Below are 14,715 nucleotides of genomic sequence, written 5' to 3' on the forward strand. Positions count from 1 at the left end.
GAACATTCTGTATTACTTTAACATATTTAAATAATCGAAATATGGACCTTAGTGAATCGATTCAGGTTCGTCCATCTAAATCTGAAAATCGGAATTTTCCCCCACCTCTATTTGCAATCCTTGGCAAAACCAGAATATATGTGCATGGTCAACGTCCATGTGACCGCATTCTCTCCAGCATGTTGAATACCTATCATTTCCCTCCTAATTTTGTGAGTAATAAAAAAAATCTGACCATGTTTTTCCCAATTGAATTCCCTCCGCATCCTGAAGCTCGTCCTCAGTTATTTGCAATTTCAATATAAAATGATCACTGCTTCATATAAGTGTAATTTATAGACAAGCCCATCGGCCCGTCCCAAACCGTGCCTCCCTCATCTGCAGTTGAACACCTGTGTTTCACCCCAGCTGGTTACGTAAATGCGGCGTATTAGGTTAACTTCGTGAAAATGTTGGCTTGGTAAAAAAGCACGACGCTGAAATGAAATTATAGGTGTGTTGCGCAACAAGCCCTAACATTCTCAGTTCTCACAGAACACAAATAAGAGCAAAAGATGACCTTTAGTGGGGGGACTCACACAAAGCACTGTTTTTTTTTTTTTTTTCCTCATCAGGAGATCGAGCATCAAAATAGAACAGCTCACATCGATAACATGCCTCATTGAGTGGAGCTCTTTTTTTTTTTTTTTCTTTTTTTTTTCAGACGTTCTCTCCTTTCTCCTTTTCAGGCCTTGTCTCTGATCGTCCTGCCCTTCCTTCCCGCATCCAACCTTTTCTTCCCCGTGGGGTTCGTTGTGGCCGAGAGGGTCCTCTACGTCCCCAGCATGGGCTTCTGCGTGCTGGTAGCGCACGGATTCAAGGTGGTCTCGCACAAAGGGTGAGCGGATGAGACGTTGCATGAAGACTCTTCCATTTTGGTTTGAAAGTTTTTTTTTTTTTTTTTTTTTTAAATGTCTTCGCTATCACGCCACAAAATACTGGACCATCCTACCGCTTCCCAAGCTCCTTCAATCGGTGCAAAGATTCACGGGTTGATCCATTGCGACAGAACGTACGAAAGATCCTCTTGGACCCACGCCCGATTCTATTTAAGCAATTTCTTGACTGAACAGGTCTGGAGGTAATCAGGCTTGGGTGTGACCAGTGAAAATGAAATCAGCTTTCCAAAGATTGTGAATAGCCGTTCATGATTTAACGGGAGAGGGAAAGTACTTTTTCCACATAGGCCCAGGTAACTTAGAATTTTATTTTCCCAATTAAAAAAAATGAAATCACCATTTAACTGCCGTTCATCTTGACTTTACCTTTGCCTGACATTTACTTATTAAAGTCGGGCAACTGTGCAAAAAAAATGAGAATTTCAGAAGGTGGCAAATACTTTTTCATGGCACTGTACGTCCATATCTACTATACTCGGTATTCAGATAGGTCATTCAGAGCATGTGAGCTTTCAGCACATGGAGCGTGGCGGACAAGATCAAATGACTTGAAAGAAAGACATTGAGCTGATCATATTTCCCTTTTTCCCCCGAATTTGAAGTGCATTCCATTATATGAGTCCCCTGTTGTCTGCAATGAAGCGAGCAAAGCCGTGACAAGGAAACCCCTATTCGTTCAATCTTGTTTTGAAAGCAGACCTACTGCATTCTGGAGACGAGTTCACTTCTCTTGTACGTGGAACATTTGCATGAAAGACAATAAGGGCTCTCAAAGTTGAAGCATTAACTATGAAGATTACATTGAATTTCATTACGCACATAAAAAACAACAACTCAGTTTGATTTACTTCCCGTAGCAGCTGACCTCTGCTCACTGTGCAGACAAACTTAGAGGAGAGTCGCTGTTGCAAAGGCGGACTTTTACTTAGTTTTACTTTAAGAAGTTGCTCGACGGCTCATTGGAGAAATCCAAAATAATTTGCACACTTCGTAAAGCCAAATTCAAATAGCATATTAGCTACTATATGGTATATAATGCGTTTTTGGTGTATTTATCAACTGTTGTTTTTTGCAGGAAATGAATCATATACAAGGATCAAAGAAACCTATTAGAACGGAATTAGAATCAAAATATACTTTTATTTATTTTTTCCCCACATGAATTCCTAGATTTTACATAAGTAAATACGTTTTAAGTAAATATCGGCTCCAAGCTTTGTAAAAAAATTGTAGTTGAGGAATGCGATTAATCGCGATCAATTTTAGGAAATTTTGCGATTAATTAGTTAAAACATTTTATTTGCTTGATATCACTTATATATATACACACACACAATAACTGTTTCATGCTTTTGGTTTGAATCTGGGCTCCAGCCCTCTTGTGGGGATTTTGTCCTAGTTCTGTCTTTTTTTTTTTGTGTGTTTTTGATATATACATATTTCTTTTGTACTGGTACTTTGGCTTCTTCCCATCTTCCCACATTGCAAAAACGTGTTAAGTCCGTACAGTAGATGGCGAGTTTCCCTTTATAAATAATGACTTATTTCTTTTATTTTGAAGGTATCTGAAGAAAATCTCCTGGCTGATGATCGGCGTGCTGCTGACCACGCACGCCGTCAAGACCTTCAACAGGAACTGGGACTGGGAGTCGGAATATACGTTGTTTACGTCAGCTCTGAAGGTGAGACCGGACGGCGACAATGCTGCCTTGTTTCTTGATTGAGCAAAGTGTTTTGTTGTTTTGGGGGCGGGGGTTTCACAGGTGAACAAGAACAACGCTAAGATATGGAACAATGTCGGCCACGCGCTGGAGAACCAGAATGATTACGCTAGAGCCCTTCGCTATTTTCTGCAGGCCACCTCCGTGCAGCCGGGTAAGTCTCTTTGTTTTGACGCAAGTGGGGGGAAAAAAACAAACTAAGTATGCGTCTGTGTAGGATACTATTTCACGTCCCTGGAATTCGGCCCAAATAACCGCTTCAAAGCAAAATAGCAGATTTTCTATTTCAGGCGCAGGTCCTTGAGACTTTATTTCATCTCCTTTTATGATAGCGATGTCGACCCAATTTTGTGTTGATCTGTGAAACGGGTGTCTGGATTATTTCCAAATGTTCTAGGGGGCAATAATGAGTTGCATCAAACCACAACGGCTGACTTCCTTTTCAGCCTCGATCATGGGTCCTTTGGGAACTTTTTTCGCCCCTGCCATTACAGACATAACCACCTAATTTGTTATAATTTGGCGAAGCTGTTATTAGGGGGCTATTTGTTTTCTAACTTTCCAAGACACTCTTCATCGATTGACTTGACACAGCAGTTGCCCTTTTCCAATTTAATGCTAAATGACAATACGACAATGATAAATAATACAAGAATATTAATCATTACAGAGAGATTAGCCTGGTCTGGGGGGCCTTGGCTGACTTCCACTCACTGATTTAAATGAGGGTAACCTCCACATTTCCACACTGGTTGTCATTTTTTGGCATGTTTAATGTACCACTCTGGTACCGAATGTGTCATATTTAATCTACACACCTTTCACTTAGCATATTTAGACCCCATTTAATGTTTTATATACTCATTAATAGGGTAAAAACCCATCTGTGTGTGTATCCTGCCTATGTACGATGCGTCATATTTGTTTGCACATTTGGAAGAATGTGAATTAATCCAATAAATTTCTTCTCCAAGTTAATGAGAATGTTATACGGTTTTATTTCGACCGTCTCAGATGACATTGGCGCCCACATGAACGTTGGGAGAACCTACAAGAACTTAAAGAAGTCCAAAGAGGCCGAAGATGCCTATTTAGTTGCCAAGTCCCTCATGCCGCAGGTAAGTGAGCCCAAGGTAAGCGGAGCACATCCTATAACTTGGATGAAAGTTTGACTGGTGTTTGTCCCCGGTAGATTATTCCCGGCAAAAAGTACGCTACGCGGGTGGCCCCCAACCATCTCAACGTGTACATCAATTTGGCCAATCTGATTCGCGCTAACGAGTCCCGGCTGGAGGAAGCCGACCAGCTTTATCGACAGGCCATTAGCATGAGGCCCGACTTCAAGCAGGCGTACATCAGCAGGCAAGTCTTTGCAGATGGTGGGCCGTGATTTTCTTCCGCTAGCATGTGGGGATGTAACGACGAATCAAAAATCGATTTAAAATCGATTCACCCCGATTCATCGAAAATCGAGTTGATTGAATTCATCTAGAAAATGATGTTTTGAAACGTTTTTTCATTCCAGGTGCGTAGGACATTTTGAATGTGTAGATCAAATTATGCTTTTGCGCCAAACATCATTGTGTCTTGGGTTTGTGGATGGATGCAGAATCACACTAGTGCACAGAGACAAGCATGGTAGCAATTTTTCAAAAATTGAATCGAACCGAAAATCGGGAATCGTTACGTCCCTACTAGAATGTTTGTGATAAAACAAAACTGTTCCAAATGGGTAGTGTCTATTAGAGAGGGGGGTTGGGGGAGCAGTTTTTAGTATTGGGATGGCCACTACCGGAGGAAATAAGTTACATTTTGAGATTTAAAAAGAATGTGGCAACAAGCAGTATTTTATATTTAATTTATAATTTTGACATAAACTAGTACTATAGATAACGTATTGTGTTAGATGGGTGGCACGGTGCTCGACTGGTTAGCATGTATGCCTCAGTGCAGAGGTCATGGGTTCGAATCTGCGGCCTTCCTGTGTGGAGTTTGCATGTTCTTCCCGTACCTATGTGGCTTTTCTCCGGGTACTCCGGTTTCCTCCCACATTCCAAAAACATGCATTGTAGGTTAATTTGGACACTTTAATTTGTACGTAGGTACAAAGCGTTTACGATACTGGATGGATTATATTCGAGAAAAAGTCATTTATTACAGTCATTATTACAAGAAATGAAGTGAACTTTATTCATTATTATTTAATAGTCTACTAATCTAATAATTGATTTTTTTTATGACCAAAAAACATGTTGGTCAAGTCACATAAGCGTAAAAATTGTAAACACATTTTTCTGGACTTGACCTCTTATTAAAGATTGACACTTTTTTTTCTAGAAATATGATGAACGTCTCAAAACAATGCAACTTCTCAAACAATATTGTTTTGAAAAATGAAAACTTAAGTACGCTAAATTTGATTCATGTAAGACTGTGTACAACTTTTTTTTTTATTTTAAAAAAGTGCCTTTTTCCTCAGAAAGTGTTCTTTATTGTAGCAGTATATGATTTTTTTTCCAAGTGACTTTTCGAAGGATTAAAAGAAATTATTTTTTTTCTGTGATGAAACCTTTTTTTATTTTTGGAACAAAACTTTCTTTAAAAAAAAAAAAAAAAAAAAAGTTAAAATTACCTTCTTTTTTCCCCTCAAGGTATTTTTCCCCCCCCCAAAAAAAACACTCTCAGAAATATCTAACTTTGTTCTTGTATGACTGAAAAAATGTGCCTTTTTTCTCTTTGGCAAATACAACTTCTCAAAAAAAATTTCCATTGTTGTTGTTGAGGGTTTAATGTGCGTGATGCGCTTGCCGACAGAGGGGAGCTGCTGTTGAAAATGAACAAGCTGACTGAGGCACGCGACGCGTACTTGCACGCGCTGGAGCTGGACCGGGCCAACGCCGACCTGTGGTACAACCTGGCCATTGTGCACATCGAGATGAAGGAGCCGTCGGAGGCGTTGCGCAACTTTGAGCAGGCGCTGCAACTCAGCCCGCGCCACAAGCTGGCGCTCTTCAACTCAGCCCTCCTCATGCAGGAATCAGGTGAGAGCTATTTTATTTATTTATTTATTTTTGTTCCCGGCACCACGCCAATGCAGAGTAGTTTTCTAATTTCCCGTATTTTTTGGACCATAAGGCTCACTTAAAATCATTTAGTTTTCTCAAAAATCGACAGTTGCACTTTGTAATGCGGCGCACCCTATTTATGGGTGAATGTCTGCTTTTCAGTTAGTCATCTTTAATTTCTCCCTATAACGTTTGCGCGTCTGTTTTCGTCGTCGGAACTGAGACTACTTCCTGCTTCTGTGCCCTTAAAATCATGGGAAATGTAGTCCAACTAGCCCAATGATGTCAGCTGAGCGCTTCTGGCTATGCTTTTCCAATGTTGCAATGTGGGATAATATTGTTGTCTGTGGGGCCGAGAGATAAACGTGAAGTTAAATTCCTTCCTATTTACTTTTGCATTCATGGAAATCTGTTTCGTCATACCGGAACTAGAACTACTTCCTGCTTTTGTGTCTAAGAATCATGGGAAATGTAGTCCTACTAGCCCAAAGCCGCTGTTGCCAGTACACCCAAAGCTTTTCTTGCTGCATATTTCCAACGTTACTTAATGTGGACCGGACAGGCGCAAGGTAAACAACATAGCTAGCTTCCAATAGCTGCCGAGACCATGCAATCAATGTTGGATAATGGTAAGTTTATTGACATGTTTACAGCCCTTGAACGGTCAACCATGATAGCATTATCCAAAGTAACAACACAACCACCGTTCACTCGATTGACTCGCGATGTTGAAACCTTTTTTCGTCTGCTACCCGATGTTTTCAGTTTTCGGTCTGAACGTAGCATAATAGCACTAAATATTTCAAATAATCTTCCGACATTACAATTTTTCTTGTCAGAATAAAAATGACCCTGTCGTTGAAAAATTACGACTTTTCTCAAAACTACGACTGTGTAACATGACTTTATTGAAAAGATTAAAACTGAAATTGAAAAAATGTGGTTGATTTTTTTCTAAAAAAAAAAAAAAAAAAAAGCTGTCTGTTCCAGCAAGATTTTTGAAACATGACTGTCACTTTTTTTTCTCCAAAAATATAACTACTCTTGCAAGATTATGATTGTTTTCTGCAACCATTAAAAAAAAAAAGCAACTTTTCAGCTTCTGATGTGCGCTTCAAAAGTAAACTAACGGAACTTGTCTGGAGTCTTTTAATAACAGCACGAGAGGCCATATGGCAACATCCATACAGCAGAAACATTGATTGATTGAATCGGAATTATTTTCCTTCAACCATGCCACCCTACCTGAAAAACCAGCAGGCGGCACCACCACCTGCTGCCTGCCAACGCTACGAGGGCGTTGACGCTAATAATGCGGAACAAGCTTGAATGAACTCTGCGTGCACCATCAAATCTCTGGCTTTTCTCTTCACTGACACACACACAAAACATTTAACACTCTTTAAAGGCTTTGAATCGCAGTGCTTTCTGTAAACTTTGCTGCATTGTACAGCAACGGCGGGCTAATGCAGGTTTACAAAGACTGAAGGTGGATTATTAGTACCGAATTGTATTCAAATGTCTGTAACAAAAGGGTTGAGTCATTCAGATGAAAGGCTTGTTCCTCTTATCGCCGCCACTCTTACCTGCAGTTTGCACACTCATCTGTCAAAGCTGTCACTTTCACAGCTGCTTCTGCTCCCTCTTACAGAACACTCATACAAGATGGCTTTAATCTGTAAGATTCTGACTTTTTTTCCCCTTTTGATAATTGTATGTTTTTTCTTTGTAAGATAACGAGGGGGTCCTTAAAAAAAAAAAAAAAAAAAAAAAAACTTGATACAATATGACTTCTCATGAGAACGCTCCTGTTTTTCGCAGAACGAGGTGACCTTATTCTTGAGTGGTCTTTTTCTAAAAAGAAAAGTCATTCATGAAAACAAGATTTATTATATTTTGTTATAATATACATTTACATACATCAGACATATTGATTTTGAAAAAAAAAAAAAGACTTCAAAAACCCCAAATTTTTACGTAAGATTACTGTTTTCCTCGGGCGGGGGGGAAACTTGTTGTAATTAAAAAAAAAAAAAAAAAAAAACTTGTGTAGGACGTGGTTTTTTTCTTTTGGCGGGAGAAACTATACATTTTCTCATGAAAGTGCTCCTTTTATGTTCGTCTTAAACATTTTCAGGTTGTAAATAAATTGAACACCTTTCTGGAGGGGGTCCTTTCCTCTGCATGTTTGTCATAACACTCCTAAGTACAATTGGAACGTGTTCAAACTGGTGGCTTGCATGGCGCAAAGTGGCCTATTGTTAGCATTGTTAGCGCTCGCTACCCTGGATGACAAGTCAGATGACAAATGGAAGTTCAATGAAAGGTTGCTGGCGTCCTCTTCACGTTGTAGTAGCTCACTAGAAATGGCTTTCTCACGCTTATTCTGGTGACGATCTGCTACTGAGAGGGCTGTTGATTTACCCACCCGCAGCTAGGAGCGGCTTTATTCGTATAAACTAGTGGTGACATGGCGATGGAACAATAGACACACTCCCCTTTAAACATAATGGAACAGTAGTGTTTGGGGGTTTTATTCATTTTTTTCTTCTACTTTTTTTTTTGTATTTTTTTCCTTTTTTTGCTGTGAACTAGAAACATTTGGTTTTGACACGAAAGAATTTTCGCTGCCGTCGGGCCGAGACCTGCCAATTGTCCTAATTTGCGGCCCGATTTTTTTTTTTCCCTGCATTAAAACACACATTTTTGTTTGTATCTTTTTGTTGAATGAAAGAAAAAAAAAATGTTTATATACAATTAAATCACTTTTTTCACCAAAAATAAATAAAAACAAGATTTGACAATATGTGAACATGTTTTAATAGTTGACTATTTAACCCATTAAGCCTTGGAGCGCATAACTGTATTTCTACTACCAAAGCCGGAAGCGCTGTTGTCTTTCTCCCCTTAAAGCGGAAGTCAACCCAAACAAATTTTTTTTCAAGAATATGTTCTATTCAAGCCCTCTAGTTGAATTTGTGGAATAAGAGTCAATCCACCCGTTTTTAGCCATCTCTGGTGGCGGCCATTTTGTCACGTCTGTCGACTGAAAATGACATCACAACTGCTCAGGTAACGACCAATCACGGCTGACCTGTTTTCTGAAGCTGAGCCGGGATTGGTCGTTACCTGAGCCCTGAGCAGTTGTGATGTCATTGTCGGTCAACATAAGTGACAAAATGGCCGCCCCCTGAGATAGCTAAAAAGGGGTGGATTTTGCTGCTTAACTCATATTCCACAAACGCAATATCAATCAGAATGCCGTGTTTCAACTAGTGGGCCTGCAGGCAATATATTCGAGAAAAAAATAGGTTTGGGTTGATTTTCCCTTTTAAAGCCGGGAGAGCATGTATGTCATTTTCTTTTTTTTTTTTTTTTTTTTTAAATCCAATTCTAGGTCTCTTGGCCAATAAAATGCATCAGAATATCCACGTGACGGTCTCGCGAGCACTCGGACATGTCCGGAATTTTTTTCGAGCCGCAATGGCGGACGCAGACGATCGCGGGAGCTCTGAAATAAGTGGCGGCAGTGAAAAAGACTACGCGCTTGTGGACCTTAAACCAGTTGAACCAGTCGAACATGTGATATGGTTAAGATAAATGTTTGTAGACAATCACAATATCGACGGCTTTGTAACAGAATAGAGGATGCTAATTACCAGGTGCTTTAGGCCTAAAGTGCCTGGCGAAAGAAACACCTCTCAAAAAAACGGAGGGCGAGTTTAGAATCACCCTTTAAAACCTGAAGTATTACTGCTCGAAAAAATTCCAGGACATCCTCCGAGGGCTCACGACACCGTCACGTGTATATTCTGATGCATTTCATTGGCTAAGAGATGGAGAATTGGTTTAAAAAAAAATTTTTTAAAAAGACGTATACGCTCTCCCGGCAGTAAAGGTAGAAGGACGCAACAGCACTACCTGCTCTAGTGGTATAAATGAAACGCAGTTATGCGCTCCCGGCCTAAATGGGTTAATGCGGTGTCCTATTTTTTATTTTTTTTCACCACTGTATAAAATGTTAACGTTGTGTGTTGAATTGTTCTAACGTTTTCAAAAATGTTCAGACTGTTATTTTATTAAAAGAATTCTAACTGGTAATTTTCTGAATAAAAATGAAGTTGTTTAGCCATCAGCTATTATGCAACGGCAATATGCAATATTTTCCTGGTTTTTAAGTTTTTGTTTCATTGTTTCACTTATGCAAATAATGGTAGCAAAGTCAAAACTTTGCTATCCTGACAACAACTAGTGGCTTCTTTTTTTTTTTTCCTCACTTAGCTTGAGCAGCGCTTTCAGAAACTTGTGCTCACAACACTAAGGAAAAAAAAAAAAAATCAACCAAGGGACATCTTATAACTCCCAACTCGTCAAGTTGGGGCACTCAAAAAGTCAAGGTTCCCCCGTATAACATTAAGGCCAATGCCTTTTTGTCCCCCCGCTCTTCAGGCGAGCCCAAGTTCTGGCCCGAAGCCAACCGACGCTTCCTGGCCTACGTGAAGGAGGAACCGGACGACGCCAACGGCTACTTCAACTTGGGCATGCTAGCCATGGACGCGGAGGAGAACGCGGCGGCCGAGCGCTGGATGCACAAGGCCATCGCGCTGCAGTCGGACTTCCGCTCGGCGCTCTTCAACTTGGCGCTGCTCTACTCGCAGTGGCGGCGCGAGCTGGACGCGCTGCCCGTGCTGGACGAGCTGTTGCGCCACCACCCCGAGCACATCAAGGGCCTTATCCTCAAAGGCGACATCCTGATGAACCACAAGAAGGACACTGCTGGCGCCAAGGCCTGCTTCCAGCGCATCCTGCAGATGGACCCGGGCAACGTGCAGGGCAAGCACAACCTGTGCGTGGTCTACTTTGAGGAGCGGGACCTGCCGCGGGCTGAGCGTTGCCTGGAAGAGACGCTGGCGCTGGCGCCACACGAGGAGTATGTGCGCCGTCATCTGAGCATCGTCCGGGGCAAGATGGCGGCCATGAGCTCTGCCGGGCAGCCCCTAGCGGAGGAGGAGGAGGAGGTGGAGGAGAAGCTGGCAACGGGGGAGGGGGAAAGGCGCAGTCCTCGCAGCGAGAAGAATGCAAGGAAATCCTCCGCGGAGCGCGACCAATCGGAGCTGGACGCCGGGCGGCCAGACAGACGGACCGCGGCCAAGTCCGCCGACCAGACCAGCGGTATCGAACAGAAACGCGCTGCCGCCTTGAAGAGGCTGGAGGAGATCGAGCTCATTTTAAGCGGTGATTGACCACTATCCCCTTCTTTTCTTGTTTTTTTTTTTTTTTTTTTTTAAGAGCCGTGACTATTTTTACACAGAAAATTTTTTTTCTTTTTTTTTATGTATTAAGACTTTTGCTCCCGTAGTCACCCCCCCCCCCCCCCCCCCCCCCGATACAGTAAAACCCCACGGGGCATAGGTACTGAGCCCCACTGCGAATAGTGAAAAACTGCAGGTAATCGACACCCCCACATGCTTATAATTTCCTATATTAATAGTTTTAACCATAAATATACCACATACTATAATCTCACAACACTTTCTACTAACCATTTCAAACATCTTCCGATATTACCCTTCATAACCGATGACAAAAAATATACCAGACATGTACAAGCACATGCGATGAAGACACACAACTTTGGCTGTTAACCCCGGCTAAATTTAGCTCCTCCCTTTTGACATCTCACCGTTGAGCAGGTTACCTTTACACCAAGCACTATTTTGCTATCAGCCAGGACATCTTAGAGCACAAACCACGCATGAAAAAGTTGAGATTTCACCAATTAGCAAAAGGAAATTGGAATTTGTGAATGGAGAATTTCTTAAGTCAAAAAGGGAAACTTGAAATTCGCAAAGGGGGGAAATACAAATTCATGCTTTTGTCATCTATTCGAGGGCCATTTTGTGAAGAAATGTGTGCACAACTAAAGCTGAAGTACAGCTGTTAGTTGTATTAATGTCTGGGAAGAAATAGGGGCCGGCTTTAAATCTCTTCAGAGTGGGCAATCCATCACACAAGACATTGGTGCAGACTTTATGTTTCTGTTTTATGGCAAGGCTTTCAAATCAACTGCCATATAGCCCACATGCAATGATTTTTTTTTTTTTTTTTTTTTGTATGTGGTTTAAATTAAGGAGCAATAGTACCATCGGTTTATACAATGCGTGGTTTAAATTGATTAGCAGTCAACAAAAGCCTTGGAACAAGTTTCCCTAGAATTGGCTGAAATGGCCTCTTTAAACACAAAATTTGGACTTCTTGCATCTTTTCTGGTTTGGCTTCCTGAGACTTTTTTGGTGGCTCTACCCAAGCCAAGACATGCAAATGTCATGTTTTCGGAGGGAAATTGGCTTCGTAACTTTGCGTCACTCATCTATCAAGTATACTCACGTTTTCTTGCAGTCAGACAAAATCTCTAGGAGTGGTCCGCTTTTCAAGGACCCTTGGAAAATAGGAGAAAACAAAATGGCTGTTTCAAATGAAAATGACAGACAAGTGGCAAGGCTTTTGGAGACTTTTCTAGGTGAAACATGCTTTGGGGGCTGAATTTTGAAAACCTACGGGGTGCCCTACTCAACCAATGGTCGCCATTAAACATTGCCGGCCCGCCGCCCGCATGCAATGATGGAAACTCATTCTTTCCGATTTCTTATCGGCCGTCTGTCGGGCATGCACGCTTCAAATTTGATAAGCGAGCAGACCAAATTGTGAAGTACCAGTGGAAATAGGTGAACGCAACCTAGAAAGGCTGCTTCAAAACCAAAATGGCACATTTCCTATATTTTCGGGCATGGCTTTGAGACGTTTCTGTGGCTCTCATGATGGACCTACCCACCAAATTTCATGTAGCTCAGTGAAGCTTTCTGCGGGTGGACTTTTCTAAAACTTTTGGGGTGCCCCGAGAAATGGCCAGCTAAATGTCATCCTATAGCCGGTCAAGAAGCAGCACAAGTTTGTCGTTAACCACTGGATGTTGTTTTGTCTCTGTGTGACCCATTTTCTCCACACTCACACACGCACAAAGTGGGAACACAATTACGGGAAGTGACCATGAGGATGACGACGATGATGAAGGCCTCCCCCGAAATGGAGCAAAACATCCTCCGCCTCATCACCGCCCGCTAATCTGTATTGATCTCCCGCCGCATTTCCTGCCTTCCCGTCGTTGCCATTAGCGCTATTGTTGCTGCCCGTGCTAAGCTAATGCTAACGTGACAGCCACGTCACACCCATCCTCTCTCACCCCACCGTGCAATACATTGTGTGTGTGCCACACTGTTTTTTTTTTTTTTTATATAGCAGCCCTGAAAGTGTTCAAAGATTGTAAATTCATTATTTATTGTTGTTATTGTATCCAGACTGTGACTAATCCCGCCTATCAGTTGTGTACAATCACTGTTGGTGTTAAAACAGAAGAAGGTACGATTGGATTCTGGTTTTTTTTTTTTTTTTTTTTTTTTTTTCTTTCTGCCTGCCAAGTGATTGATTTTTATTTTCAGATTTTTTTTTTTGCTGAGATTCGTTTTCGTCGGTGGTGGTTGAATAAAAATGAAGACGACAACTTGACTGCTCCTGTTGTGCTGTGTTGACGCGGTTGTAGCTTAATAACAGAGGGCAGCTACAGTCCCCTATAGAAATAATAGAACGGCATTCCTTTATTTTTGTTGCAAACTGAAGACATTTGTTTTTTCAGATTGAAAGATTACCGGTCTTATGAGAAAAGTTCAGAATCCTCGCGTTTATTTCATGCTATTTACATCCATATGTGTTAAACAACTCAGGACAGAACACCTTTTGTTTGAAGCCACCTACTTTTCAAGTGAGCTGTCCCAAGTGTAAGTGACGGTCACAGCAGAATGAATTTCAAAGTCTACAAAACCATTATGTCTGGAAGTTAACAGAAAAATGCATCCAAACTAATCATGAGAAGCTTCAATCGTGCTTCAAAAGACTTTGACCCAAAACGCACTGCCAACGCAACAAAGGACTTGAGAACTTTTATATCCGTCTTTTGATCTGAAACCTAACCAAAAACAAAGGAATTGACCTTGCCTAATTTGAAAGCCTAACTTTAAACCATAACCCTGGCCTGAAACCCTACCCTTTGTTTAAAACCCCAGTGCTCGCTCGAAACACTAGCTTTAAACCCCAACGCAGACGTGAAACTAATTCGAAACTTCACCCTCACTTGAAACCCCAACACTTGAAACAACAACCTAAAATCTAAACCATGCTTAAAACCGAAATCGTAACTAGAGACCCGAATGTGCATCGTGACACTCCATGAGATTTTGTTTAATCCACTTGTCTTTGGTGGCGGTCTTAAATTGGTGTGTGTTGACTTTTTATCCGGTCAATCATGAGTTTGCTACCACGGTGAGTCGGTGATCTCCCGCTCTAACTTTGTGTGCCTCAAATAAACGCAGAGTTTTTTTAACACCTCGCCTCCAGCAAGACAACAAGCGCAGACTGGAACGGGCCTCTCATTTTTCTTCCATTTTTGTCCAGCTGCAGTGCATCATTTTTAACTGTTAAGTCACATGTCTGTCATGTAGCCTACACATAAATTTTCACACAGGATATAATGGGCAAGTAGTCCATTCCTAAAACTTTTAACAGTACAAACAAAATGTTTTAGCATTTAACTGTACATCTGTAAAGGAAAATTGTACATAAATCTCACTTTCAACGTTACATTTTATAGGTGTGAAAAGAACTTAACCACAGCTGATGAGATGTAAAATTATTTACAAGTGTTTAAATGAAGTAAATCCACCCATTCATACATCACAAGTACTAAAGTTCACAACTGTTAATATTACAGGGTAAAAAAAAAAAGTTGAATATTTAACATACAAATATGTTAAATATTTGTTCGATCCCACGTAAAAAGCAGTTAAGCAATAAGCACTGTTCATATGTTGATGTAATAAATGTAATGTTTTTAAATTATTTTGGAAGTGTTAAAGGAACTTAATACTGTGCAAAAAAATC

General features: G+C 41.0%; 1 protein-coding gene across 1 annotated transcript in view; it reads left to right on the plus strand.

Annotated features, from left to right (window-relative positions):
- The window catches only part of tmtc3 (transmembrane O-mannosyltransferase targeting cadherins 3), a 25,537-nt gene extending 12,255 nt beyond the window's left edge, over positions 1-13,282 (plus strand). Inside the window, exons 8-14 of the mRNA XM_086028862.1 lie at positions 729-877; positions 2,500-2,620; positions 2,702-2,813; positions 3,674-3,777; positions 3,852-4,021; positions 5,474-5,700; positions 10,174-13,282. Coding sequence (XP_085884988.1) covers positions 729-877; positions 2,500-2,620; positions 2,702-2,813; positions 3,674-3,777; positions 3,852-4,021; positions 5,474-5,700; positions 10,174-10,967 — 1,677 coding nt within the window. The 3' untranslated portion in view covers positions 10,968-13,282. The remainder of the gene's footprint in view (positions 1-728; positions 878-2,499; positions 2,621-2,701; positions 2,814-3,673; positions 3,778-3,851; positions 4,022-5,473; positions 5,701-10,173) is intronic.
- The last annotated feature ends 1,433 nt before the right edge of the window (positions 13,283-14,715 follow it).

This window comes from Filicampus tigris, chromosome 4 (genome assembly GCF_054856515.1).
Source record: "Filicampus tigris isolate MCC_2025a chromosome 4, RoL_Ftig_1.0, whole genome shotgun sequence".
In the NCBI taxonomy this organism is placed as follows: Eukaryota; Metazoa; Chordata; class Actinopteri; order Syngnathiformes; family Syngnathidae; genus Filicampus; species Filicampus tigris.